At 37.5% G+C, this 26,892-nt stretch overlaps 1 protein-coding gene across 1 annotated transcript in view; it reads right to left on the bottom strand.

Moving 5' to 3' along the window:
- The window catches only part of TACR1 (tachykinin receptor 1), a 94,128-nt gene that overhangs the window by 54,648 nt on the left and 12,588 nt on the right, over positions 1-26,892 (bottom strand). Inside the window, exon 2 of the mRNA XM_027099090.1 lies at positions 17,298-17,492. Coding sequence (XP_026954891.1) covers positions 17,298-17,492 — 195 coding nt within the window. The remainder of the gene's footprint in view (positions 1-17,297; positions 17,493-26,892) is intronic.

Consider the following 26,892-nt stretch of genomic DNA (forward strand, 5'->3'; position numbering starts at 1 on the left):
AACTGGAGAGGGTGTGGAGAAAAGGGAACCCTCTTGCACTGTTGGTGGGCATGTGAACTGATACAGCCACTATGGAGAACAGGATGGATTTTCCTTAAAAAACTACAAATAGAACTACCATATGGCCCAGCAATCCCATACTGGGCATATAACCTGAGAAAACCATAACTCAAAAAGAGTCATGTACCAAAATGTTCATTGCAGCTCTATTTACAATAGCCAGGGCATGGAAGCAACCTAAGTGTCCATCAACAGATGAATTGATAAAGAAGATGTGGCACATATATACAATGGAATATTACTAAACCATAAAAAGGAATGAATCTGAATTATTTGTAGTGAGGTGGATGGACCTAGAGACTGTCAAACAGAGTGAAGTAAGTCAGAAAGAGAAAAACAAATACCATATGCTAACACATATATATGGAATTTAAAAAAAAAAAGAAGAAAATAGAAAATGGTCAGAAGAACCTAGGGGCAAGACTGGAATAAAGATGCAGATCTACTAGAGAATGGACTTGAGGATATGGGGAGGGGGAAGGGTAAGCTGGGACAAAGTGAGAGCATGGCATGGACATATATACACTACCAAACGTAAAGTAGATAGTTGATGGGAAGAAGCTGCATAGCACAGGAGATCAGCTTGGTGTATTGTGACCACCCGGAGGGGTGGGATTGGGGGGGTGGGAGGGAGGGAGATGCAGGGGGGAAGATATATGGGGACATATGTATATGTATAACTGATTCACTTTGTTATAAAGCAGAAACTGACACACCATTGTAAAGCAATTATACTCTAATGAAGATGTTAAAAAAAAAAAAAAAAAAACCTCAAAATGGCTGAAAGACCTAAACGTAAGACCAGACACTATAAAACTATTTGAGGAAAACACTCTTTGACATAAATCGCAGGAAGATATTTTTTGATTCACCTCCTAGTGTAACAAAAATTAAAAAAAATAATAAGCAAATGGGACCTAATGAAACTTAAAACTTTTACACAGCAGAGGAAATCACAAACAAAACGAAAAGACGACCCTCAGAACGGCAGAAAATATTTGCAAATGAAGCAGCTGACAAGGACTTTATCTCAAAAATATACAAAGAGTTCATGTAGCTCAATATCAAAAAAACAAAACACCCAATCAAAAAATGGGGGGAAGATCTAAATAGACATTTCTCCAAAGAAGACATACAGGTGCCTGAAAAGAACATGAAAAGATCCTCAACATTGCTAATTATTAGAGAAATGTAAATCAAAACTACAATGAGGTATCACCTCACACTGGTGAGAATGGCTATCATCAAGAAATCTACAAACAATAAATGCTGGAGAGGGTGTGGAGAAAAGGGAATCCTCCTCACTGTTGGTGGGAATGTAAATTGGTTCAGCCACTATGGAGAACAGTATGGAGGTTCCTTAAAAATTTAAAAATAGAACTATCATATGACCCAGTAGTCCTACACCTAGGCAGATACCCAGAGAAAACCATAATTCAAAAAGATATGTGCACCCCAATGTTCATTGCAGTATTATTTACAATAGCCAGAACTTGGGAACAACCTTAATGTCCAACAGAGGAATGGACAAAGAAGATGTGGTACATATATACAATGGAATATTACTCAGCCATAAAAAAGAACTAAATAATGCCTTTTGCATCAACATGGATGGACCTAGAGATTGTCTTTTCTCCATTGCATATCATTTCCTCCTTTGTCATAGATTGGGTGACATATATGTGTGGGTTTATCTCTGGGCTTTGTATCCTGTACTATTGATCTATATTTCTGTTTTTGTGCCAGTACAATACTGTCTTGATTACTGTAGCTTTGTAGTATAGTCTGAAGTCAGGGAGTCTGATTCCTCTAGCTCTGTTTTACTCTCTCCAGATTTTTTTGGCTATTTACAGCTTTTCTGTTTCCATGCAAATTGTAAATTTTTTTTTGTTCTAATTCTTTGAAAAATGCCATTGGTAATTTGTAGGGATTGCATTGAATCTGTGGATTACTTGGGGTAGTACAGCCATGTTGACAATATTGATTTTTCCAATACATGGTATATCTCTCCATCTGTTTGCATTATCTTTGATTTCTATCATCAGTGTTTTATAGTTTTGTGAGTACAGGTCTTTTGTCTCCTTAGGTAGGTTTATTCCTAGGTATTTTATTCTTTTTGTTGCAGTGGTAATTGGGAGTGTTTCCTTAATTTCTCTTTCTGATCTTTCATCATTAGAGTATAGGAATGCAAGAGATTTCTGTGCATTAACTTTATATCCTGCAACTTTACTAAATTCATTGATTAGCTCTAGTAGTTTTCTGGTAGCATCTTTAGGATTTTCTCTCTATATATAGTATTATGTCATCTGTGAACAGTGACTGTTTTACTTCTTCTTTTCCAATTTGTTTTCCTTTTATTTCTTTTTTTTTTCTCTGATTGCCATGGCTAGGACTTCCAAAACTATGTTAAATAAAAGTGGAGAGAGTGGACATCCTTGTCTTTTTCCTCATCTTGGAGGAAAGCTTTCAGTTTATCAACATTATGAATGATGTTTGCTGTGGGTTTGTCATATATGGCCTTTTTTATGTTGAGGTAGATTACCTCTATGCCCACTTTCTGGAGAGTTTTTATCATAAATGGGTGTTGAATTTTGTCAAAAGCTTTTTTTTTTGCAGCTATTGAGATGATCATATGCTTTTTATTCTTAATTTGTTAATATGGTGTATCACACTGATTAATTTGTGTGTATTGAAGAATCCTTGCATCCCTGGGATAAATCCAATTTTATCATGGTGTATGCTCCTTTTAATGTGTTGCTGGATTCTGTTTGCTGTTATTTTTTTGAGGATTTTTGCATCTATATTCTTCAGTGATATTGGTCATAGAATTCGCCTGTGAAGCCCTCTGGTCCTGGACTTTTGTTTACTGAAAAAAATTTTTTAAATTTATTTTATTTATTTTTGGCTGCATTGGGGTTTTTTTTGCTGTGCATGGGCTTTCTCCAATTGTGGTGAGTGGGGGTTAATCTTGGTTACAGTGCACGGGCTTCTCATTGTGGTGGCTTCTCTTTGTTGTTGAGCATGGGCTCTGGGTGTGTGGGCTTCAGTAGTTGCAGCATGCAGGCTCACTGCTTGTGGCTCACGGGCCCTAGAGCACAGCCCCCCACAGTTGTGCCACATGTGCTTAGTTGCTCCGCGGCATGTGGGATCTTCCCAGACCAGGGCTTGAACCTGTGTCCCCTGCATTGGCAGGCAGATTCTTAACCACTGCACCACCAGGGAAGCCCTACTGGAAGATTTTAATTACAGTTTCAATTTCATTACTTGTGATTGGTATGTTCATGTCTTCTAATTCTTCTTGGTTCATTTTTGGAAGGTTGTACATTTCTAAGAATTTTTCCATTTCTTCCACGTTGTCCATTCTATTGGCATAGTGTTGCTTGTGTAGTCTCTTATGATCCTTTGTATTCCTGCATTGTCAGTTATAATTTCTCCATTTCATTTCTAATTTTATTGATTTGAATTCTATCCTTTTTTCTTCATGAGTCTGGTTAAAGGTTTATCAATTTTTTTTATGTTCTCAAGGAATCAACTTTTAGTTTTATTGATCTTTACTATTGTTTTCTTCATTTCTATTTCATGTATTTCTACTCTGCTCTTTATGATTTCTTTCCTTTTATTAACTTTGGGGGTTTCATTCTTCTTTCTCTAGTTGCTTTAGGTGTAAGGTTAGATTTTTTATTTGAGACTTTTCTGGTTTCTTGAGGTGAAATTGAATTGCTATAAACTTTCCTCTTAGAACTGCTTTTGCTGTGTCCCATAGGTTTTGGGTTTTCATATTCTCATTGTCATTTGTTTCTCTGTACTTTTTGATTTCTTCTGTGATCTCTTAGTTATTTAGTAGCATAATGTTTAGCCTCCATTTGTTTGTGTTTTTTACAGTTTTTTTCCCTGTAATTGATTTCTAATCTCATAGTGTTGTGGTCAGAAAAGATTCTTGATATGATTTCAATTGTTTTAAATCTACCAAGTCTTGATTTGTGACCCAAGATGTGATATATCCTGGAGAATGTTCCATGTGCACTTGAGAAGAAAGTGTATTCTGCCACTTTTGGGTGGAATGTTCTATAAATATCAATTAAATCTATGTGGTCTATTGTGTCATTTAAAGCTTGTGTTTCTTTGTTTATTTTCTCTCTGGATGATCTGTCTATTGATGTAAGTGGGGTGTTAAAGTCCGCCACTATTATTGTGTTACTGTCAATTTCCCCTTTCATGACTATTAGCATTTGTCTTATATATTGAGGTGCTCCTATGTTGGGTGCATGTATATTTACAATTGTTATATCTTCTTTTTTGATTGATCCCTTGATCATTATGTAGTGTCATTTCTTGTCTCTTGCAACAGTCTTTATTTTAAAGTCTATTTTTTCTGATATGAATATTGCTACTCCATCTTTCTTTTGATTTCCATTTGCATGGAATATCTTTTCCCATCCCCTCGCTTGCTGTCTGTATGTGTCCCTAGGACTGAAATGGGTCTGTTGTAGAGAGCTTATATACGGATCTTGTTTTTGTATCCATTCAGCCAATCTGTGTCTTTTGGTTGGAGCACTTAATCTATTTACATTCAAGATAATTATTGATATGTATGTTCTTATTGCTATTTTCTTAATTGTTTTGTGTTTGTTTATGTGGGTCTCTTTCTTCTCTTGAGAAGAGAAGCTTAGAGAAGAGAAGCCACTTAGAGAAGCTCCTTTAGCATTTGTTGGAAATTTGGTTTGGTGGTGCTGAATTCCCTTAGCTTTTGCTTGTCTGTAAAGCTTTTCATTTCTCTGTTGAATCTGAGTGAGATCCTTGCTGGGTAGAGTAATCTTGGTTGTAGGATTTTCCCTTCATCACTTTAAATATATCCTGGCACTCCCTTCTATCCTACAGAGTTTCTGCTTAAAAACCAGCTGATAACCTTATAGGAATTCTCTTTTACATTATTTGTTGCTTTTCCCTTGATGCTTTTAACATTTTTCCTTGAATTTATGTTTTTTAGTTTGATTAATATGTGTCTTAGTGTGTTTCTTCTTGGGTTTATGCTGTATGGGACTCTGTGTTTCCTGGACCTGTATGGCTATTTCCTTTCCCATGTCAGGGAAGTTTTTGACTATAATCTCTTCAAATATTTTCTCAGACCCTATCTTTTTATCTTCCTCTTCTGGGACCCCTATAATTCGAATTTTGGTGAATTTAATTTGTCCCAGAGGTCTCTGAGGGTGTCCTCATTTCTTTTCAGTCTTTTTTCTTTATTCCATTCCATGGCAGTTATTTTCACCATTCTATCCTCCAGTTCACTTATCTGTTCTTCTGCCTCAGTTATTCTGCTATTGATTCCTTCTAGTGTATTTTTCATTTCAGTAATTGTGTTATTCATCACTGTTTTTTTGTTCTTTAGGTCTTGTATGTCCTTGTTAAACATTTCTTTTATTTTCTCAATCCATGCCTCCATTTCTATTACTACTTGTATCATCTTTACTATTGTTGCTCTGAATACTTTTTCAGTTATGTTGCCTATTTCCTCTTCATTTATTTGCTCTTGTAGGTTTTTACCTTAATCCTTCATCTGTAACATATTTTTTGGTCATTTCATTTTTTTGATGGGTGCAGCTGTGTTCCTGTCTTGCTGATTGTTTGGCCTGAGGCATCCACCACTGGAGTTTGCAGGCAGTTAGTTGGAGGCAGGTCTTGTCGCCGAGATGAGGGCCTCTGGGAGAGCTCACACTGACTAATATTCCTGGTACCTGAAGATCTCTGTTAGTCCAGTGGTTTGGACTTGGTGCTCCAACCACAGGTGCTCAGGTCTCCTCTATGTTAATTATGTCAATGGTTTGTCTCATACATTGTGGGTTTTTCCCTCACTTTGTCATTTGCCAAACTCTCTCATGGAGTTTCCTGGCATACAGTATTTAACAAATATATCTATACCTGTATCTATATCTATGTTTATACTCAAACCAACCATCTCTTCATTTTAGTTTTGTCTTGAGTGTTATTTTTTGCAAGTTTTCACTCCTTTCCAATATATTTGGAATTTATATTCATTTTAAGATGTCAGAAAGAAACACATTTTTTTGATTAGTGCAGAGTTTCACCAGAATATATATTATGGACACTATATCTGTGGGATGTTACCAGGGTTAGTCAAAAGAAGGATTCTATGATCAAGTAAATTTGGGAAACACAAGGTTTAACCAAAACCATCAGGTTTCTTTGCTGAAAAATTATCAGAGTGGAGCCTATTCATTACAATATTATTTGAAATAGCAAAGCGCTAGGAGCAATCCAAATATAAATCAATATCATGCCAGATAAATAAGTTATGATTTTTCTATACAAAGTAATACTATGCAGCTGTAAAGAAAAAAATGAGACTATTTGCTTAATACTAAGGGGAAAGAATATCTGAGTTAAACTGTAAGTGGAAGAAACAAGAATATGGTATGTCATATATGACACTTTGTGTTAAGAAAGGAGACAATTAGAATATATAGTCAAACCCTTTTTGATAAGCAGAGAGGAATTTTGGAAAGCTCACAAGAAACTGAGAACAAAACAGATGGAGAGATATACCATGTTCTTGGATTGGAAGAATCAATATTGTGAAAATGACTATACTACCCAAAGCAATCTACAGATTCAATACAATCCCTATCAAATTACCAATGGCATTTTTTTTTTAAAGAACTAGAACAAAAAAATCTTAAAATTTGTATGGAGACACAAAAGACCCCGAATAGCCAAAGCAGTCTTCAGGGAAACAAACGGAGCTGGAGGAATCAGACTCCCTGACTTCAGACTATACTACAAAGCTACAGTAATCAAGACAATATGGTACTGGCACAAAAAGAGAAGCATAGATCAATGAAATAGGATAGAAAGCCCAGAGATAAACCCACGCACATATGGTCAACTAAACTGTGAGAAAGGAGACAAAGATATACAATGGAGAAAAGACAATCTCTTCAATAAGTGGTGCTGGGAAAACTGGACAGCTACATGTAAAAGAATGAAATTACAACCCTCCCTAACACCATACAGAAAATTAAACTCAAAATGGATTAGAGACCTAAGTGTAAGGCCAGACACTGTAAAACTCTTAGAGGAAAACATAGGCAGAATACTCTTTGACATAAATCACAGCAAGATCCTTTTTGATCCACCTCCTAGACTAATGGAAATGAAAACCAAAATAAACACATGGGACCTAATGAAACTTAAAAGCTTTTGCACAGAAAAGGAAACTACAAACAAGATGAAAAGACAACTCTCAGAATGGGAGAAAATATTTGAAAATGAATCAATGGACACAGGATTAATCTCCAAAATATATAAACAGCTCATGCAGCTCAATATTAAAAAAAACCAAATAACCCAATCAAGAAATGGGCAGAAGACCTAAATAGACATTTCTCCAAAGAAGACATACAGATGGCCAAGAAGCACATGAAAAACTGCTCAACATCACTAATTATTAGAGAAATGCAAATCAAAATTACAATGATGTATCACCTCACACCAGTTAGAATGGACATCATCAGAAAATCTAAAAGCAAGAAATGCTGGAGAGGGTGTGGGGAAAAGGGAACCCTCTTGCACTGTTGGTGGGAATGTAAAATGATACAGCCACTATGGAGAACAGTATGGAGGTTCCTTTAAAAACTAAAAATAGAATTACCATATGACCCAGCAATCCCACTACTGGGCATATACACTGAGAAAACCATAATTCAAAAAGACACATGCCCCCCTATGTTCATTGCAGCACTGTTTACAATAGCCAGGTCATAGAACAACCTAAATGCCCATTGACAGAGGAATGGATAAATAAGATGTGGTACATATATACAATGGAATATTACTCAGCCATAAAAAGGAATGAAATTGGGTCATTTGTAGAAATGTGGATGGATCTAGAGACTGTCATATAGAGTGAAGTAAGTCAGAAAGAGAAAAACAAATATCAAATATTAACGCATATATGTGGAACCTAGAAAAATGGTACAGATGAACTGGTTTGCAGGGCAGAAATAGAGACACAGATGTAGAGAACAAACATATGGACACCAAGGGGGGAAAGTGGCGGGGTAGGCGTTGTGCTGTGATGAATTGGGAGATTGGGATTGACATATATACATTAATATGTATAAAATGTATAACTAATAAGAACCTGCTGTATAAAAAATAAATTAATTAAAATTTAAAAATTCAAAAGAAACTAAGAACAGTGGTTAGAGGGAGAAATCTTTTTTCTGATTACTTTTGAAACTTACTGGTTTTTAAACTACATGAATATATTATATTAAAAAAGTAAATAAAAAATTTAAAAATGGAAAGCCTCTTACAGGCTTCAGTACACTAATGTAATTTTGACTCTCTAAGTTGTGGGTAGCTGTGAGTTATGTGGTTACCCATAATGGTTACTTATAAACTCATTCAAGTTACAAAATCCTACAGAATTTGGGGTTCTCACGTTTCCAAAAAAATTATGGAAAAATCGTTTCAGAATTCACATGTTATCTGTAGCATATACTATATATAAAATTTTATATTCTTGGGTTTCTGTGTGTGTGTATGTATGTGTGTGTGTGTGTCTGTGTGTGTGATTTCTATTCTGTTTTTTATTGACCAATTCTATCCTCAGTATTGAGTATTTTCATATCTGAAAGAACAAGCCACTTCTTATATTTCTTTTTTGTTATTTTGCTGATATCAAAATTAATTCTTCTTTTTCAACATTTTCTTGAACTATTTTTATCCATTTATTCTTTCAGATGATTTGCTTTATCAGCCACCTAAACATACTTGTTGGAATAGTTTGAGAAGAACTGATATCTTCATGGAATTACATAAAGACAGAAGGGCATTTCCACCTTTTTGGCTATTGTGAATAATGCTGCTATGAACATTGGTGTACAAAAAAAAAATGTATATAGAAGGGAGACTGTTTCCTATATACCCTTAGATAATTTCCAGGTTTTGGATCATGTGAAATGTTTCTCAAGTATTCTGTTATGCCATTCAGTAAAGTCTAAAATAGCATGATTTTTTTGTTTTTCTTCATATAATGCCTATTTCTTAATTTTCTGGGGTTTTCTTTGTTTGTTTCTGTTGTAAAGAAGATGTGTTATTCACTTTATTTTCTCAAGGATTATTATTGATATAAACTATTTTTTTTCTTTAATACATATTACCTTTTAAAAATTTTATTTTTGACATTTATTGAGACAAATATATACTTCCCTTTGACAAATTCATTTGATAAAATAAAATAACAATTTACTGATAACTTACTAACGTTATTGTTGGAAGAAGTCATGCTCAAAAAATAAAACATTGTTATTTTAATATAATTTTGAATTCTTTTGTGTGGATCTCTTATCTATAGTTGGAAATGGAATTGGCCTAAATGTTTGTTTTTGGAGCTTAGTTTGTCAACTTTTTACATTTAGGTCATACCAAATGCATATAATAAATTAGCAAGTTCTCCATATGGTTCTGAACTCATTAAGAGTTTATAAGATATTTGAAAGAAATTTTCTGCACAAATTTTGATTCCATTGCCTTTTATAATTGTAACTCTTGAACAGTATTTTCATTCTTCGCCTCTCAAGCTGCATCAATGTGATTTACAGTTTTGTAGAAAATTGTCCATTTAATCTTACATTCAATTACACTTTCAGGCCTGGTTGTGTTTTCTCTTTCAGTAAGGTCAGCTATCTCTGGAAATTTAACATGACAGCACAAAGGAATCCCAAATTTGGTAGTCCCATCTTTTTCAAGCTTACACTTTCACCTCCAAATTAGGCGTTGCCATATGTATTGCACATGACTTCCCATGGTGGCTACTGCCTCCTCTTTGTCTCTATCTGTGCAATATCTACCAGAAAGGTAGTGAAATTTATGGCATTTTTATGGCAACCTTCCTAGTTTCTGCATTAATGTAGGCTTCTTCTCCTTCTCCTTCTTTTTTTAAAATTTTATTTACTGTAAATTTTTTGTCTGAGTGTCAGGGTTAAAGACTTGCTTTTGTGCAACCATTTTCCCCTGAAATATCAATGCACTTTTCATTATCAGTTTAACTGCTTTCCATCAACAGCAGTGACAATACTAGGAGTGCTGGGCTATATAAATGTCGTGGGTGTCAGGGAGGAGATTAATCATACAAGCTAGCATAAACAGTCCTGGAACCACTAATATGCTGACACCCTTTTGGCAAGGCCTGGAGCAGCTTGGTAAAGGATCCACACTTGTTTTTTATTTGTGAAATAATCAAGAATGTGGAAAATTGGGGAAGTAAACTACAGGTACTTTTTCTAATATTCTTTTTTCCTTCTTATTCTCCACCAATTAGTTGATTTTTAATTTTCATTATTATTAATGAAACTAAAGGATATGTATAAATGTAAATATTTCAGCTAAGGTGACGGGATATGACATACAAAAGACAAAATGCTATAAATAAAGACAGTCTTCTGTTACAATTGGTACTAATAAAGAATTATATTAGAGGACCTCCCTGGTGGTGCAGTGGTTAAAAATCCACCTGCCAGATGTAGAGAATGGACTTCAGGACACAAGGAGGGGGAAGGGTAAGCTGGGACGAAGTGAGAGAGTGGCAGTGACATATATACACTATGAAATGTAAAATAGATAACTAGTGGGAAGCAGCTGCATAGCACAGGGAGATCAGCTCAGTGCTTTGTGACCACCTACAGGGGTGGGATAGGGAAGATGGGAGGGAGAAGCAAGAGGGAAAGGATATGGGGATATATGTATATGTATAGCTGATTCACTTTGTTATACAGCAGAAACTAACACAACATTGTAAAGCAATTATACTCCAATAAAGATGTTTAAAAAAAAAAAGAATCTGCCTGCCAATGCAGGCGACTAGGGCTTGGAGCCCTAGTCTTGGAAGATCCCACATGCCACAGAGCAACTAAGCCCATGTGCCACAACTACTGAGCCTGCATGCCAAAATTACTGAAGCCCATGCACCTAGAGCCCATGCTCTGCAAGAAGAGAAGCTACCACAATGAGAAGCCCGTGCACTGCAGCGAAGAGTAGCCCCCAGTCGCCACAACTAGAGAAAGCCCGAGGGCAGCAACGAAGACCCAATGCAGCCAAAAATAAATAAAATGAATAAATTTATAAAAAATAAAAGAATTATATTAGAGTTAATATATCCACATTCATGTACACTTTCACAAAATCTCCAGGTAATTATAGTCATGAGTGATGCTGTTTTCTGACATAGTTTCCTTTCCCAGGACTATTGGTAATATTTGTAATTCAGATAAGCACATCTTACTTCATGCTAAAACTTTACCACAAAGTTATGTACAAAGAAGTTTAATTAACAGAAAATGACATATGACCAATATTAATAAATGATTCAGGGAAGCTGAAATTCCCCAGGCTGCCTAAATCTCATTCTTTGGGATGTATTTCTCATTTTTCATCCTTATTATAGACTTTTTCTTGGCCATATTGGTGAGCCCTCTGATAAAGAAATATTGACTCATTCATCTTCCTTGTCCTCAGGGATATTACCCCATAACCTTCCAGGGCCACGGCAACTTGACACCCTGGATAGCATCCTCAAGAGTGGGCTTGGATCCAAATAATTTTGAAAGCTACTGAATTTGCATTTTTCAAAGCCAAATATTTCTTCTTTATACTTTAATTTTTCTTTTACTGTGCTTTTTTTCTCCATCGGGAAGAGTTACTTTTGGTTACCCGTGAAATTTTTCTTCCTCACCAGTCAATCACTCTACCATTACAGGACTTCCTAGGTAGTGTCACAGTTTCACAAGAGCAGTCACAGCTGCCAAGTTGCTAAAATTATGGCAGGACTCAATCACAAACTATGACAATACTATATTAATAATGAACTCAAGTCTCCAGTTTCATGAATAATTTTAGAATAACATTCCATAATTGCAGATTGTAGACATAAACAGTGGATGACAGAAGACATTGAACCTGTCCCTGCAGGGATCTAGGGATGTAGCTAGAAGCAGCCTGCTTATGAAGTTTGCTGTTTTATCTTACTAGTCAGCTAAGGGAAATCACTAATCAATTTTCAAAGAAGGAGATTAGTTAAAAAAACTATTATTTACATATGCATACACACATATATGTTCACATCAAATTGTACAAGCATGTATAATGACATAAGAAATTCTTTATGATATGGTAAATGGCGGATTATAAAATGTAATTACAAATGATTCAAACTATGAAAAAAATTCAACCCCGTTCCAATAAGAGAAATGCATTTTTAACTTTAGTGGGTAAAAATCTAAAATCTTGACAATACAGTCTGTTGACGAGGCTGTGGAGAAACAGAGACTTTCACACATTTCTGGTGGGAATGTAAATTAGTATGGAAGGCCAATATAAAAATTTGACCCAGCAATTCCATTTTGGGGATTTTTATGCTCCACATAGCCTTACATTATAAATGTAAAGGTTATTCATGACAGCAATCCAATAGCAAAAGGCTGGAGACAATCCCAAGTCCACTAAAAGTGACTGGTTAAATAATATTGTACATTTATAACATGGAGTACTGTGTAGCTGAAAAAAAGAATAGAGAAGCTTTTCATGAACTGATATGAAAAGATCTCTAAGACGTATTAAGTTAAATAAAAAACAGAACAATGTGCATAATAAGCTACATTTTGTGTTACAAAAAGGGAAACAATCTATATTTGTGTTGACCTGTAGGTACACAAGACACTTCAAAAGAAACTAAGAACAATATTTCCCTGGATGGAAATTCATCAAAATGTTAGAGCCTTTGTAAATGATGGGAATATGGGTGATTAAAGAAATTATAAGAACTTTCATTATACCCCATAATTTATTTATATTTTTAAATGCAAAATGAAGTTTTAAATGATTTTCCAGGAAGATGAACCAAGTCTATCTGTAGCATTTTGTAGCCCAGATGTACGTGCTTATGAATAATAGCAGCAAGGGATGAGTGCTGTGGAGAGTCTATGGGCTTGTTCTCTGGTTAACATTTGTCACATCCTTCCAGGGACAATAATTTGTCCTAACCCCCATTAGACCAATTGGAAAAATTCCAAATGGGCTGACACATAGGAGTTAGCAAGGCAAAATGCAAATAAACATGAGAATGAAACGGGGCACATCCATACTTCGGCTAATTCAGAGATGAGTACTTATGAATGTCACCCCAGGCACAGCCCACACTTCAGAAGATAATTTCTTATGGAGGAAATTTGGGGTTATCCCAATGGAAGCAGTATCTTGAGAGCTTGCAAAAGCAAAAACCTTTGGATAGCATTTAATTTTAAGTTAAATAAAAATGAAACATAAATTCCAGACAAAGTGCATAAGTCAAACTACTTGGTATTACGAGTAATTTTAAAGCAAACACTCATGCTACTACCATTGTGCTGGAGAAATATAATGCCATATCCTCAGAAGCAACTCCAAGTGTCCCTTCTTGATCACATCCCTTTCTCTCCCTTGAAAGATAATCACAGTCTTCACTTTCATGGTAACTACTTCTTTGCTTGCAGTTGTAGTATTACCACCTTTCATTTTGCTTGTTTTAAAACCTTATTTACAAGAGCCATTTATGCTGCATGGAGCTACATTTTGTTCATTCTGCCAACTACATAATATTCCATGGCATGCTTGTACCACAGTTAAAATATCCATCTAACTGAAGACGGACATTTGGAATATCTCCAGTTTAGGGCTTTAAGAATGATGCTGATATAAACAATATCTAGATGTATGTGGGTTCATAGCATGAGTTTTTCTAGGGTAATTAATTACCCCTGAGTGAAATTGCAGGGTTATGGGGTATGAATAGTTTCTTCTTTTCTAGATACTACAAAATGTTTTCCAATGTGGTTTTATCAATGTATACTTTTAGCAGTCTACTAAGGTTCTTCACCAAAAGTTCTAAATGCTCAGTTTAGTCAGACTTCTGAACATTTGCTAGTCTAATAGGTAGATAGTAAGATCTCATTATGGTTTTAATTTTCATTTCACTGTTGATGAATGAAGTTGTGTGCCTCCTTATATATTAATTGGCCATTTAATATATAAGGATATCTTTTGCCTGTCCTTTTATTGGATTGCGTTTCTTTAAAAGTGTTTAAAAGGCAAATGCCAGACTTTCAAAGATTTTCAAAAGACCCAGATTTTCACAAAACCTTTTAGCGTAATTATCTGGCATAAATTATTCATCAGATGAATTGGGCCTAAGCATTTGCCCATCTCACTCCCTGCTGCCAGTTTTCTGCCCATGTACCCAGATCAATGAATGACGCTAACAACAGTAGGTAACATTCACTAGATTCTTTCCAATGTGCATGGCACTGAGCTAAGCAAGTACCTTATTTACTTCTCTCAACACCTCTATATGGACTGTACTATTAGGCTTAGGAGCTTGAATAACTTGACTATTACGACTCAACTAGAGAGAGATGTAGCTGGGAGTTGATCACTCATTTAACTCTCAAGCCTATGCTCTTACCCTGTCTCAAAATAAAATTTCATTATGGTTTCAAATTTGGAATTACTGTGTACTGTGGAAATGGCAATCATTAGTTCTAATAAAAGAGAATATGATAAAGTACTTAGTTTAGAACTGATGGAATTTAAATTCCCTAAAAAATATATCATGATGCATTATGACAGATACTGACAAAAATAAAATAGGTTTGCATAAAGCTTACACTTATGTTTGTATCACAGACAATATGTGAATGGCAAATGTGGATGCTTTCAACTTACCACTGCATCTATAAACATTTTATACATCTTGAATAGATAAAATCAGGAGCTCTTATTCCAGGCCCATTTGTTTTTAGGTTAAAATCATGAAATAAACAATAATGGCAAACCTAACCATGCATCCAGTAGCAGTTACCCAAAATTCTTTAAAGGTAACTTGAAAGGACAGTCCAAAACATTGAGTCTCAAAGGGACTTTCTAATCATTAGTAAGCATAAAACAGAAAAATGTTTAAAAGTAAAACACTACTGTTTCTTGCATGAGATCCCAGAGATCTGTGAGAAAATAAACCTTTATTTCCAAGTTAAAATTTGAATTTGTTGGAAGATAAAAGAACTGTGCTTATTTGAAGCAAAAAGTTTCAGAAAGGTGATCAGACTTTGAAAAGCTCACAAGAACTAAGAACTGAGCTAAGGTCCATGAAGTTGACGGCAGTTTCTGAAGCAGTTTATATAATGAACTTTAATTCAGAGGGGTTTTTTTTCCCCCTTTTGAGGGAAGCTTCTGGCTTGAACATGTTCATGGGTCCCGTACAGCTTGTAAAGCTATGTTCTTTCTCCCACTGTGACTCTGCTCAGGCTTGTAGTTTCACTTGAAAGAAAAATGTTCAACATCTCCTAGGCTAAGCATTAATCCTCCCACTGCCTGATCAATTAAATCCCGCTGTCTGTGTCTGGAAGGCAAAGTCTGAACTTTATGTATTGCTTTCTGACAGGCTACATTTCCATGCTCCATGGAACAGATGCAGTAGTGTAACTCTGTGTGCAACAGGATTTTGGACCCTCAAATCTAGAGGGCCAACAGGTACAGTGTCTCATTTTACCATTTAATAAGTTCAAAGGTCTATAATGATTATATTATACTATCTAATGAATTTAGTTCAATAACAGTATCTTATCTTTCGTATGGCATTTAATAGCTTACAAGGCGAGAATACATTATCTTGTTTGCTCTTCAAAACAGTTTTTTATGTGAGGCAGTGCTTTATCATATTCCATTTAACAACGAGGAGAGACTGTGCTCTTGCCCAGGGTCACATAGCTAGAAACTGGCAATCTTGTAATTAACACCCAGATCTTCTGATTCTAATACAAGTGGTCTTTCTTTTACAATTCACTTAATAAACCCAAGATTGGAAAATTATAGAGGACTTTCAAAAGGAGCCATATTATCAATGTGCTTTGAATCCAGAAAACTGATGATAATATAAATGTCAAATTGCTGCTCACTTGAATAGAACAAAACAAAGAATAAGCCATTTTAATGTTGCCTCTAAGATAAGAAATTTTGGAAAATGTGCCAAGATAGCTTTAAAAAGCCCTAAATGTGATCGGTCAGGCCGCTGGAAGAGAAACAGGCTTGTCCTGTGGGGGACCTGTTACTCATAAGGTCTCAATGTTCTGGCCTTGCCTTCCCATGCATTTCACATGTATAGGTATTTTTCCAGCTGCAAAATCCTAGAAGGTAGGTGTTTTGGTTTAGTTTTCCCCAGAGACACATCCTGAGATAAAGATTCAGGTGCAAATGACTTATTTGGAAGGAGAAAGAAACACTAGTAGGGAGTGGGGCTAACAAAGCGTGTGTCATTGAGCCAGCTGCTACCAGGGTGACTGGAGCTTAATCCCAAGAGGAAACCCTGAACACAGTAAAACACACACCTCCGAGACCTCCCACCTGAAGGGGGAGGGAGCTGGGGTGTTCATATGCCAACTCCCATCAGTTTGTGTGTGTTTTTTTTTTGGTTGAGTTGGGTCATTGTTGCTGTGTGCAGGCTCTCTCTAGTTGCGGTGAGCGGGGGCTACTCTTCATTGCAGTGTGCGGGCTTCTCATTGCGGTGGCATCACTTGCGGAGCACAGGCTCTAGGCGTGTGGGTTTCAATAGCTGTGGCTCGCAGGCTTTAGAGCACGAGCTCAGTAGTTGTGGTGCACTGGCTTAGGTTGCTCCATGGTATGTGGGACCTTCCCAGATCAGGGCTTGAACCCCTGTCCCCTGCATTGGCAGGCGGATTCTTAACAACTGCACCACCAGGGAAGTTCCCCCATCAGTTGTTTTTGAGAGCTGCTGGGAGTGTGGAGGGAAGGATAATTCCCTTACCCTCTGGCATGCTGTGCAAGAGGGCAAAATGGCATTCTATAGGGTAGGAAAAAGTTCCCAGGCAAAGAAATGCAGACACTGGCAGGGCAAAGTCACTGGTAAGAGGGACACGGTAGTGTGCCCAAATGGTATGCTATATCAGGATCCAGGTCTTATATTTTAAAACTTTTCATTCAAAGTCCAGAATAGTATTTGGGACATAACAGTCTCCTGAAAATTATGGACACATCAACCTGACACAGAGTGGTTGTGAGAAATGTTTACAAATTAAAACCTAACATACAAATTAAATCCTAACCACCAGAAGAACAAAAGAAAGAAGGAACAAGAAAGGGCAAAGAAGGCACTGAAATTCATCTCTACTCACACTTTCTCATAAATCTTGTTGGGATGCTCCGGCCAATCGATCATGCACACCACTCGGTTGGGCATGGTCTCCGTGGTTGAGTAGTAGCCCTGGGGGAAGGCCAGGAGGAGAGCCAGGACCCAGATGACGCAGATGACCACCTTGGTGGCTGTGGCCGACAGTCGGGGCTGGAGGGGGTGGATGATGGCCATGTACCTGGAACAGAGAAGAAAGGACAAAAATTCCAATTTGGTCACCAAAATCTGCATTAGTGATTATGTATTGTTCCTGCCCAGTGAAAAATTCTCCAGAAGCCCTTTGAGTCCTAGTGATTTTTACAATTATTTTCTTTTTCATATTCTATCCTTAAGTTTTATGACTTTTATGACATAAATGCTAAACTCAGCCATATATTTTTAATATTTTAGAACCCATCTAGCAACATTTCAGGAGAGAAATTTTCATCCTTGTCCTTATGCTAGGGACATGATGCCTAAGTATATGTCAGTGGTTTACAGTGAAATAAGAAAAATAAGAACAACTTTGTAAATTTAGCCAATGTAAAGCCTATCTTTACCTTTTTTGGTTTAAGGAATAATGGTGATAGAAATAGTAGTTTTTAAAGTCCTGGTGTGGCAATTTTAAAGGCTAGCAATCCTGTACAGGTCCATACAATTTGAAGGGAAGTGAATGTGTACAAATGAGAAAGCAGTGGCCTAAAGCTAACAAAAAACCAATAGCTCCTGGAGAAATCTTCACCAATTCTTTGAACATCTAGAAGTCAGTGTATGGCTAACAAAGTATGCTTCATGAAGAGAAAGAGACTCTCCACCTCCTGAGACAGACACACTTGAGCATATCAAAGCCCAGGGTAGATGAAACCTCTCTGCAGGAAGAGGGAAGCAAAGTGAATGATGACTTTAGGTCTGGAGCCATTTCTCCATCTCTTACTTGGGATCAAGCACTGAGTGGTGTCATCTGAATGAGTGTCCACGTCTGAATTTGTGTATAGACTTTGAGATTTTAGAACTAACAAATATTCCAATCAGCATTTCATATCAGTTATAGTCACATCAATTCTGCCTCCTGCATTGAAAAAATCACCTACCTTTTAAAGGAATAGGTTTAGCCCAGTCCCCTAACACCCCTGCCCCGAGCTTTTGAGGTGTGTGGTGGACAGGAACGAAGCAGCTTGGGATGGAACACAGCTCACGCCCCTTCTAGGGTACTGCTCCCTTCCCCCATGTTGTGAGGACCCCTCCTGCCTGGAATCTTGTTCTCCAGTGGATGCTGGACTCAAAGTGGCTGAAGTCAAGTACTCCTACCTCACTGGCCTGGTTACAGGGTCCTCACTTGGGGAAGGGGAGCCATGCCAACCTCTTTTCCCATCCCTTTGTTACTATTTTGCACTCTTAACACCTGCCAATAAATATTGTCTACACTGAAAACAATTATTTTTTGCAGAGTTCATGGATCCATCCCTTAAAATATGTATTTTTTTTTTCACAGTAGGAATTATGTCTTATACCGCCTTTTGGGTTTAAGTATCTGACAAAGTCTCCGAATCATGCATTTGATTCTCTGACAGGCAGGTGTTTCTGGCTTCCATGGGACTGAATAGTCAATGGAGACTTCAGAAATGAGCAGACAAATAGAACAGCTGTCAGCTGGCTCCAAATAATTCCACATAATTCTTTTCTACAGTCTTTGGACTCTAGGATCTCTAGGCTGGAACTGGGGCCAGGCTTACAAGGAAAGCAATTTCATTCAGTATGTGCACTACAAATTCACACTGTGCACCTGCCGCACGCAGAGCACTGTGTTTCCTTGTGAACTCCGAGCTTCTAATTTCTCCAAGGAGAAAACGCATATAAATAAACAGCCACAAAACATGACAGTAGGATATGTGACCTCAAGTGGTAATCTGATAAATACCTCAGAGCCTTAGGGAGGCTGCAGATTCGGAATGGCAGGTGGATTATTGAAGAGGCTTAAAGGGGTGTGCTTGGCTGGATTTGGGGTGAGCCTGCTGAGCATCTGGCTTGAAGGGCAAGAAGCATTCAGAGACTTCCTCCCTTCTCCATGTTATGATTAGTTAGATCTTCCCTGTCTGAGAAGCGTGATGGCTCAGTTTTCATGAAGGCTTCCCTGATTGTCCTTTTATAGAATACCTTTTAGAATAACTTTTCCTAGATTTTCTTGCTAGGGACTTAGGCTTTCCTTCTCTGGTCTGTAAGAGCGATGGCACAGACAGTGTTCAGTATATGAAAGAATATTAGGATGCCTCAGGTCAGCTTTTACACATGTAATCAGAACTGATGATAGCTCCCCGGAAGGAAATACCCAGGATCTTTTCCTTCTCCCTCTTTTGGAAAGTGGTTAGGTAGTCTTTTTTAAAATTTATTTTATTCAAGTATTGTTGATTTATAATATAGTGTTAGTTTCTACTGTACACCAAAGTGGTTTATATATATATATATATGTACATTCTAAGGGTTGATAGTAATTCTTTTCCTTGTGATGAGAGCTCTTAGGATTTATTCTCTTAACAACTTTCATATATAACATACAGCAGTGTCAATTACATTTATCATGTTGTACATTACATCCTTAGTACTTTTTTATCTTATAATGAAAATTTGTACCTTTTGGCTACTTTTACCCAATTCCCACTCCCCAACCCCCACCTCTGAAAACCACAAATCTGATCTTCTTTTTCTATGAGTTTGTTTGTTTTTGAAGTATAACACTATGTTAGTTCCTGGTATACAGCATAGTGATTGGATATTTCTATGCAGTTCAAAATGATCACCATAAGAAGTCTGGTTGTGATCTGTCACCATAAAAAGATATTACATAATTATGGACTTCCCACACTGTACATTTCATACCCATGTCTCTACTCTTATTTGAATATTTTAGTCATGACATATCAGCAAGTCACTGTGCCCCTCCTTTGTCAAACACACAAAAGTGTCAGCATGACTCTGAAAATGTTATCACCTATTTGGGAAATATAATTATGCTTTAACAAAAGGACACTAAGTGTAGGTAGTCTTGAAGTCAGGAGAGAGCGGAATTAGGAATAGACTTGCAAAAGATATTGTGGTGGAGGTGAGTAGTAATCTATAAATCTCTGGGCAAATTTCCCTGGTTGATTTGGTGGTTATAAAGTCTGTTACTCAACTACCATCTACAGAGCATTGAAAGGGCAAAGACAGGGATTTCCCTGGTGGCACAGTGGTTAAGAATCTGCCTGCCAATGCAGGGGACACGGGTTTGAGCCTTGGTTCGGGAAGATGCCACATGCCACGGGGCAACTAAACCTGTGCATCACAACTACTGAGCTTGTGCTGTAGAGCCCGTGAACCACAAATACTGAGCCCACACGCCACAACTACTGAAGCCCGCGTGCCTAGAGCCCGTGCTCCGCAACAAGAGAAGCCACTGTAATAAGCCCACGCACCCCAACGAAGAGTAGCCTCTGCCTGCCGCAACTAGAGAATGCCCGCACGCAACAAGGAAGACCCAACGCAGCCAAAAATAAATAAATAAATTTATATATAAGAAAGAAAGGGCAGGGCTTCCCTGGTGGCGCAGTGGTTGAGAGTCCGCCTGTCGATGCAGGGGACACGGGTTCGTGCCCTGGTCCGGGAAGATCCCACATGCCGCGGGGCAGCTGGGCCCGTGAGCCATGACCGCTGAGCCTGCGCGTCCGGAGCCTGTGCTCCGCGGCGGGAGAGGCCACAACAGTGAGAGGCCCACGTACCGCAAAAAAAAGAAAGAAAGAAAGAAGGCAAAGACAACTCTCAACCTGCAGTGAATCAAGCATTGTCTGGCTACTTCCAACGGAGGTCCAGTATACTGCAGACCTGATGACCTTCTATACTTGGGGTGGTATCCTGAAAAGAATCCTGAGAAGTCTTGATTTCCCTCTTGGTTCTGCCTCTTTCCTGCTGCCTGACAGCAATGAAACCTTTGTTTCCTCTTTAGTCATGGGGTTGTTGTGGCAATCCTAGAATCAGAGCCAGTGGATGTGGATTTGTGCAATCCCTATTGTCTTCTTTCCAATTTGCTGAAGGGCTGGACCTGGTTGGTCATGACTAGAGTCTCTTTTGAGTGTTTGTATTAAAATTGTAGAATTGCTTACTGAAGCATTTCCCAGAGACAAGATCTTTCCCCTACAAAGCTGGACATGCAGCCGTGAAGATGCCTGTCTCAGCTTCAGCACCTCCCAGGCTCCTGCTTTCACTGTGTCTGTGCATTCTCAGACTTCACAGGAGCTTAGAGAGGATGCACAAGGGAGAATGTGGTGATTACACTGTCTCTTTTGGATATTATTTCAAATGCAAATTTTTAATTTACTTTTAACTCAGAATAAATGTTCAGACTTTAATAAATTTAACCTAACAGTCATCCTCATGGCCGAATTGGTGATACATGGCTCAGAATCTAATGTGACTGGGGCTTAAGGGGGATCGCATAAGCATATCAGTGCTGTAGCTCCAAATGGGTGGCAGAAAGCCATATTTTATTTTTATTGCAAAAATTGTAATTTGGAAGCCCATTTCAGTTAACTCTGCCATTTCCTGAGTGTAGGCGCTATTTCAGTGACAGATAAAAGTATTGTACACATAAAGCCAGAGAGACTAAAAAAGATTGACTTTAAAAATGTATATATTTTCATTTGTATGAAATAGAGCCATTTATAAATCTCCTTCCTCCCTTTTTTTCTTTCTTCTTTCTCTCTCTTGCAATTCTCACTTCTGGGCTTGTGTAATGCACTTCTTTCTTATTTACCCTAAATCTAGTACCACTTGGATGACTTGTCTGCAGAAGGATACATATTTCCTTTCTTACTGTCCATTTGTATTTTGGATTCAATTAACATACATTTATATATTTATTTGTAACCACCCTGAACAATTCTTGCTTATTCGTTTGTAAGTTATTACAGAGTAAGTGCTGCAAGCCCCAGGAAATTACATTCAATAAATATTTATTGACTACATTGCGCTCATGGGGCTAGAAGGCAGTCAATGAAATGTCTTTCTGGTTTATGCATTAATCATCAGGCTACCAGAGAGACTGTCTGGAGGCTGTGTGGGATGTAGATTATGTTCTCCACTTCAGGTTGTTTCAGTCCCGTGGTGGGCCATGAGCTCTGATTTGAATTGTATGTGGCCTCTCTGATGAAAACTTGAGGTGCTGTCTTCCTCTTGCATAATTTTGCTTTATAAAATGAACTCTCCATATAGTGCTTTAAGTCTGGCAAAATATAAGCCTGCACATTTTTAAAAACACAGAATGAAACAATCCTATTGTGAGAAAGAATTCCAATCTTCTGACAAGCTGCAGTATTCTCATAACTTTCACCTATACCAGCCCTAAGTCATTTGGCAAACAGAATGTCTTTCCTCTACTAGGATATCTGTCTCACCACATCCTTCTTCTACATTTCCCTTCCAATTCCAGTCCTTGCTCTCCCTTATCCACACTCACTTCTTCCTGTGATGGTACAAGTTTCCTTTGAGGGACTGCATCTCCCTGGGTTCAAATGACCAGGAGGGGTGACAGCTAAGAGCATGGCTATCTCTTCTCTCTTTATCCTCCACAGATTCTTTGAGGATGGTAGTTGCTGTGACTTATTCATGCTGGTATCCTTGGCTTCCTCAGTGCCTAGGATATAGTAAATACTCAATGAAAGCTTAATTTAATAAATGAATATACAAATTTCTTGGCACATGGCAGGGGCTCTGTAAATGGTTGTTGAATAAAAATACATGCAGCAGGAGAAGTATGTGCATATTATACCTTTGTTTCTCCCAGTCTGAACATATGTGAGAATAATTATTGCTCAGTGTTTTCTGTTGTACAGACATCCAGGATCATCCTGCAGGAGTGATCTCACTGGACCCAGGTCTTCAGAATTTCCTAGATCTTGACATTAAGCCCTTAAATTCTCAATAATTATTTGTCAAATAAATTCTGCATTGACCAGCATGTTGGGAACTGTACAAAACAAAACTCAGTCTTTCTACATGGCATCACCCTTTGGCTCTTCCTCTGAACAAGAGGTCACTTCATCCTTTCTCCTACTCCCCTCCCTTCCATTATAAGGAGCACATAGTCCTTCTACCTGAGGTCACTAACATTTCATCAGTTGGGGTTTTCTTCCAGGACATTTCCTTAATCATCAAAATTCAGGGAACTTATTTAGCCAGATCGTTTGACCAGCAACTTTATCTACTCAACTAAGACAAATCTCACAACTTATAACCAAAGAGGTCTTTGAGCAGCCAATAGAGATGACACAGAGTCATCTACTAAATCATTGTGGTAATGGCAGAGCCTCTCACGTTCTCACTGCTGTTATGTACAACTCTAAATAGCATGAATTTTTTGCCTCCAAGCCCAAGTAGATTCATAACACTGTTGGTGGACTCATTTCAAAAAGTACCAAATAACAACAAGATTTCAGTAAACAAGACCATAAGAAATGGGTACAAAGACAGATGAAACCAAGAGCCTGTGACAATTTAGAGTGAATTGAAGGAGGGGATGTGGCTGACTGTTGTCCAAGTTGTCCTATTCAGGTGGACCCATGTGGTTCAAATATGATTCAGATGTAGAGTCTCCAGCCAGGGTTACCATAAAAGTATACATGACTAAAGACTGAAATGGACTATGGGTAAAATGCAGTAAAGGTCTAAACCAAATATAATATCCTGAGTGTTTTGAGGAACAACCAAGATGACAGAGTAGGAAGACCCTGAGCTCGACTCCTCCCATGGACACACCAAAATTAGTGAGAATGACATGAAGATGAACCAAAAAGATTTTCCACATCTAAATATATAAAGAAGGAACCACAAGGAGACAGGTGGGATGGGGGGCAAAGACATGGTATAGTCAAGATCCACAATCCTGGCGAGCTGACCAACAAATAGGAGGATAATCACAATTGAAGAGGTTCTTCCCAAGGAGTGAGGGGTCCAAGCCCCACAGAGGGCTCCCAATCCCAGAGGTCCTTTACTTGGAAGGTGAGTCCCCAAACATCGGTGTTTGAAGGCTAACCAAGTTTGCATATGGGAGAGCTGGAGGCCTTTGGGAAACAGACTCTGGGCTTGAAGGGTACATGCAAAATTTCACACTCTCTGAGACCCACTGCAGAAGCAGTAATTTGAAAGGAGACCAGGTCAGACCCACTTGTTGATCTTAGAGAGCCCCTCAGAGAGGCAAGAGGGAACTGGGACTCCCACTGGAGACATAGACAATCAAGGCAGCCATTTTTTTAAAAATGGGCAAAGATATTTATTCCATATTAAAAACAAACAAAAGGAACGGCAAACAAGTTAAAACCACACACCACCTGATGTCAGTAGGGATGCTGGTATTTTAATCTACCAATCTGTTTGTAATGAAGGCTTTTAAGCAATCCCACTTTCTATAATGGAAGCTTTCAAAGGAGCTGGGGTAGCTGGTATGGGTAGGTTAACATTTAATAGGCTCTGGATCATTCACATCCAGATATCAATCTCTGTGGGTTTTTTTAAAAATTTTTATTTTACTCTATTGGAGCATAGTTGATTAACAATGTTTTGTTAGTTTCAGGTGTATAGCAAAGTGATTCAGTTATACATATGCATGTGTCTATTCTTTTTTAAAATTCTTTTCCCATTTACATTATTACAGAACATTAAGCAGAGTTCCCTGTGCTATACAGTAGGTACTTGTTGGTTATCCATTTTAAATACAAGAGTAGTATGTACATGTTAATCCCAAACTCCCAATCTATCCCTCCCACCCACTCTTCACCTCTGGTAACCATAAGTTCCTTCTCTGTTTCTGTTTTGTAAATAAGTTCATTTGTATCATTTTTTAAAGATTCTGCATATAAGCGATATCATATGGTATTTGTCTTTCCCTGTCTGACTTCACTTACTATGATAATCTCCAGGTCCATCCATGTTGCTGCAAATCACATTATTTCATTCTTTGTAATGACTGAATAATATTCCATTTCATATATACTACATCTTCTTTATGTATTCATTTGTTGATGGACATTTATGTTGCTTCCATGTCCTGGCTATTGTAAACAGTGCTACAATGAACATTGGGGTGCATGTATCTTTTTGAACCATGTTTTTCTCTGGATATATGCTGAAGAGTGGGATTACTGGATCATATGGTAGCTCTATTTTTAGTCCCTTAAGGAACCTCCATACTGTTCTCCACAGTGGCTGTACCAATTTACATTCCCACCAACAGTGTAGGAGGGTTCCCTTTTCTCCACACCATCTCCAGTATTTACTGTTTGTAGATTTTTTGATGATGGCCATACTGACAAGTGTGAGGTGATATCTCATTGTAGTTTTGATTTGTATTTCTCTAATACTTAGTGATATTGAACATCTTTTCATGTGCCTCTTGGATATCTGTATGTCTTCTTTGGAGAAATGTCTGTTTAGGTCTTCAGCCCATTTTTTGATTGGGTTGTTTGTTTTTTTCATATTGAGTTACATGAGCTGTTTGTAAATTTTGGAGACTGATCCCTTGTCATTGCATTGTTTGCAAATACTTTCTCCCATTCTGTGGGTTGTCTTTTTGTTTTGTCCATGGTTTTCTTTGCTGTGCAAAAGGTTTTGAGTTTAATTAGGTCCATTTGTTTATTTTTGATCTGTCTAGGAGACATATCAAAAAAGATATTGCTGTGATTTATGTCAAAGTATGTTCTGCCTAATTTTCCTCTAAGAGTTTTATAGTAACCAGTCTTACATTTAGGCTTTAATCCATTTTGAGTTTGTTTTTGTATATGGTGTTAAAGAATGTTCTAAGTTCATTTTTTTACATGTGGATGTCCAGTTTTCCCAGCATCATTTATTGAAGAGACTTTCTTCCATTGTATAGTCTTGCTTCCATTGTCAGAGATTAATTGACCATAGGTGCATGGGTTTACTTCTGGGCTTTCTATCCTATCCCATTGATCTATATTTCTGGTTTTGTGCCAGTACTATACTGTTTTGATGACTGTAGTTTCATAGTATAGTCTAAAGTCAAGGAGCCTGATTCCTCTAGCTCCGTTTTTTCCCTCAAGATTGCTTTGGATATTCGGTGTCTTTTGTGCCTCCATACAAATTTTAACATACTTTGTTCTAGTTCTGTGAAAAATGCCATTGGTAATTTGATAGGGATGGCATTGACTCTGTAGATTGCCTTGGGTAGTAGTCTTTTTGACATTATTGATTCTTTCAATCCAGAACATGGTATATCTTTCCATTTGTTTGTGCCACCTTCAATTACTTTCATCAGCATCTTACAGTTTTTGGAGTACAGGTCCTTTGTATCCTTAGGTAGTTATATTCCTAGGTATTTTATTCTTTTTGATGTGATGGTAAATGGGATTGTTTTTTTAATTTCTCTTTCTGATCTTTTGTTGTTGTTACTGTAGAGAAGTGCAAGAGATTTCTGTGTATTAATTTTGTATCCTGAAACGTTATCAAATTCATTGATGAGCTCTAGTATTTTACTGGTGGCATCTTTAGGATTATCTACGTATAGTATCGTGTCATCTGCAAACTGTGAGAGTTTTACTTCTTCCTTTCCAGTTTGC

The sequence above is a fragment of the Aethalodelphis obliquidens genome, unplaced genomic scaffold (assembly GCF_003676395.1).
Source record: "Aethalodelphis obliquidens isolate GAN/ISIS:26980383/991018 unplaced genomic scaffold, ASM367639v1 scaffold128, whole genome shotgun sequence".
Lineage (NCBI taxonomy): Eukaryota > Metazoa > Chordata > Mammalia > Artiodactyla > Delphinidae > Aethalodelphis > Aethalodelphis obliquidens.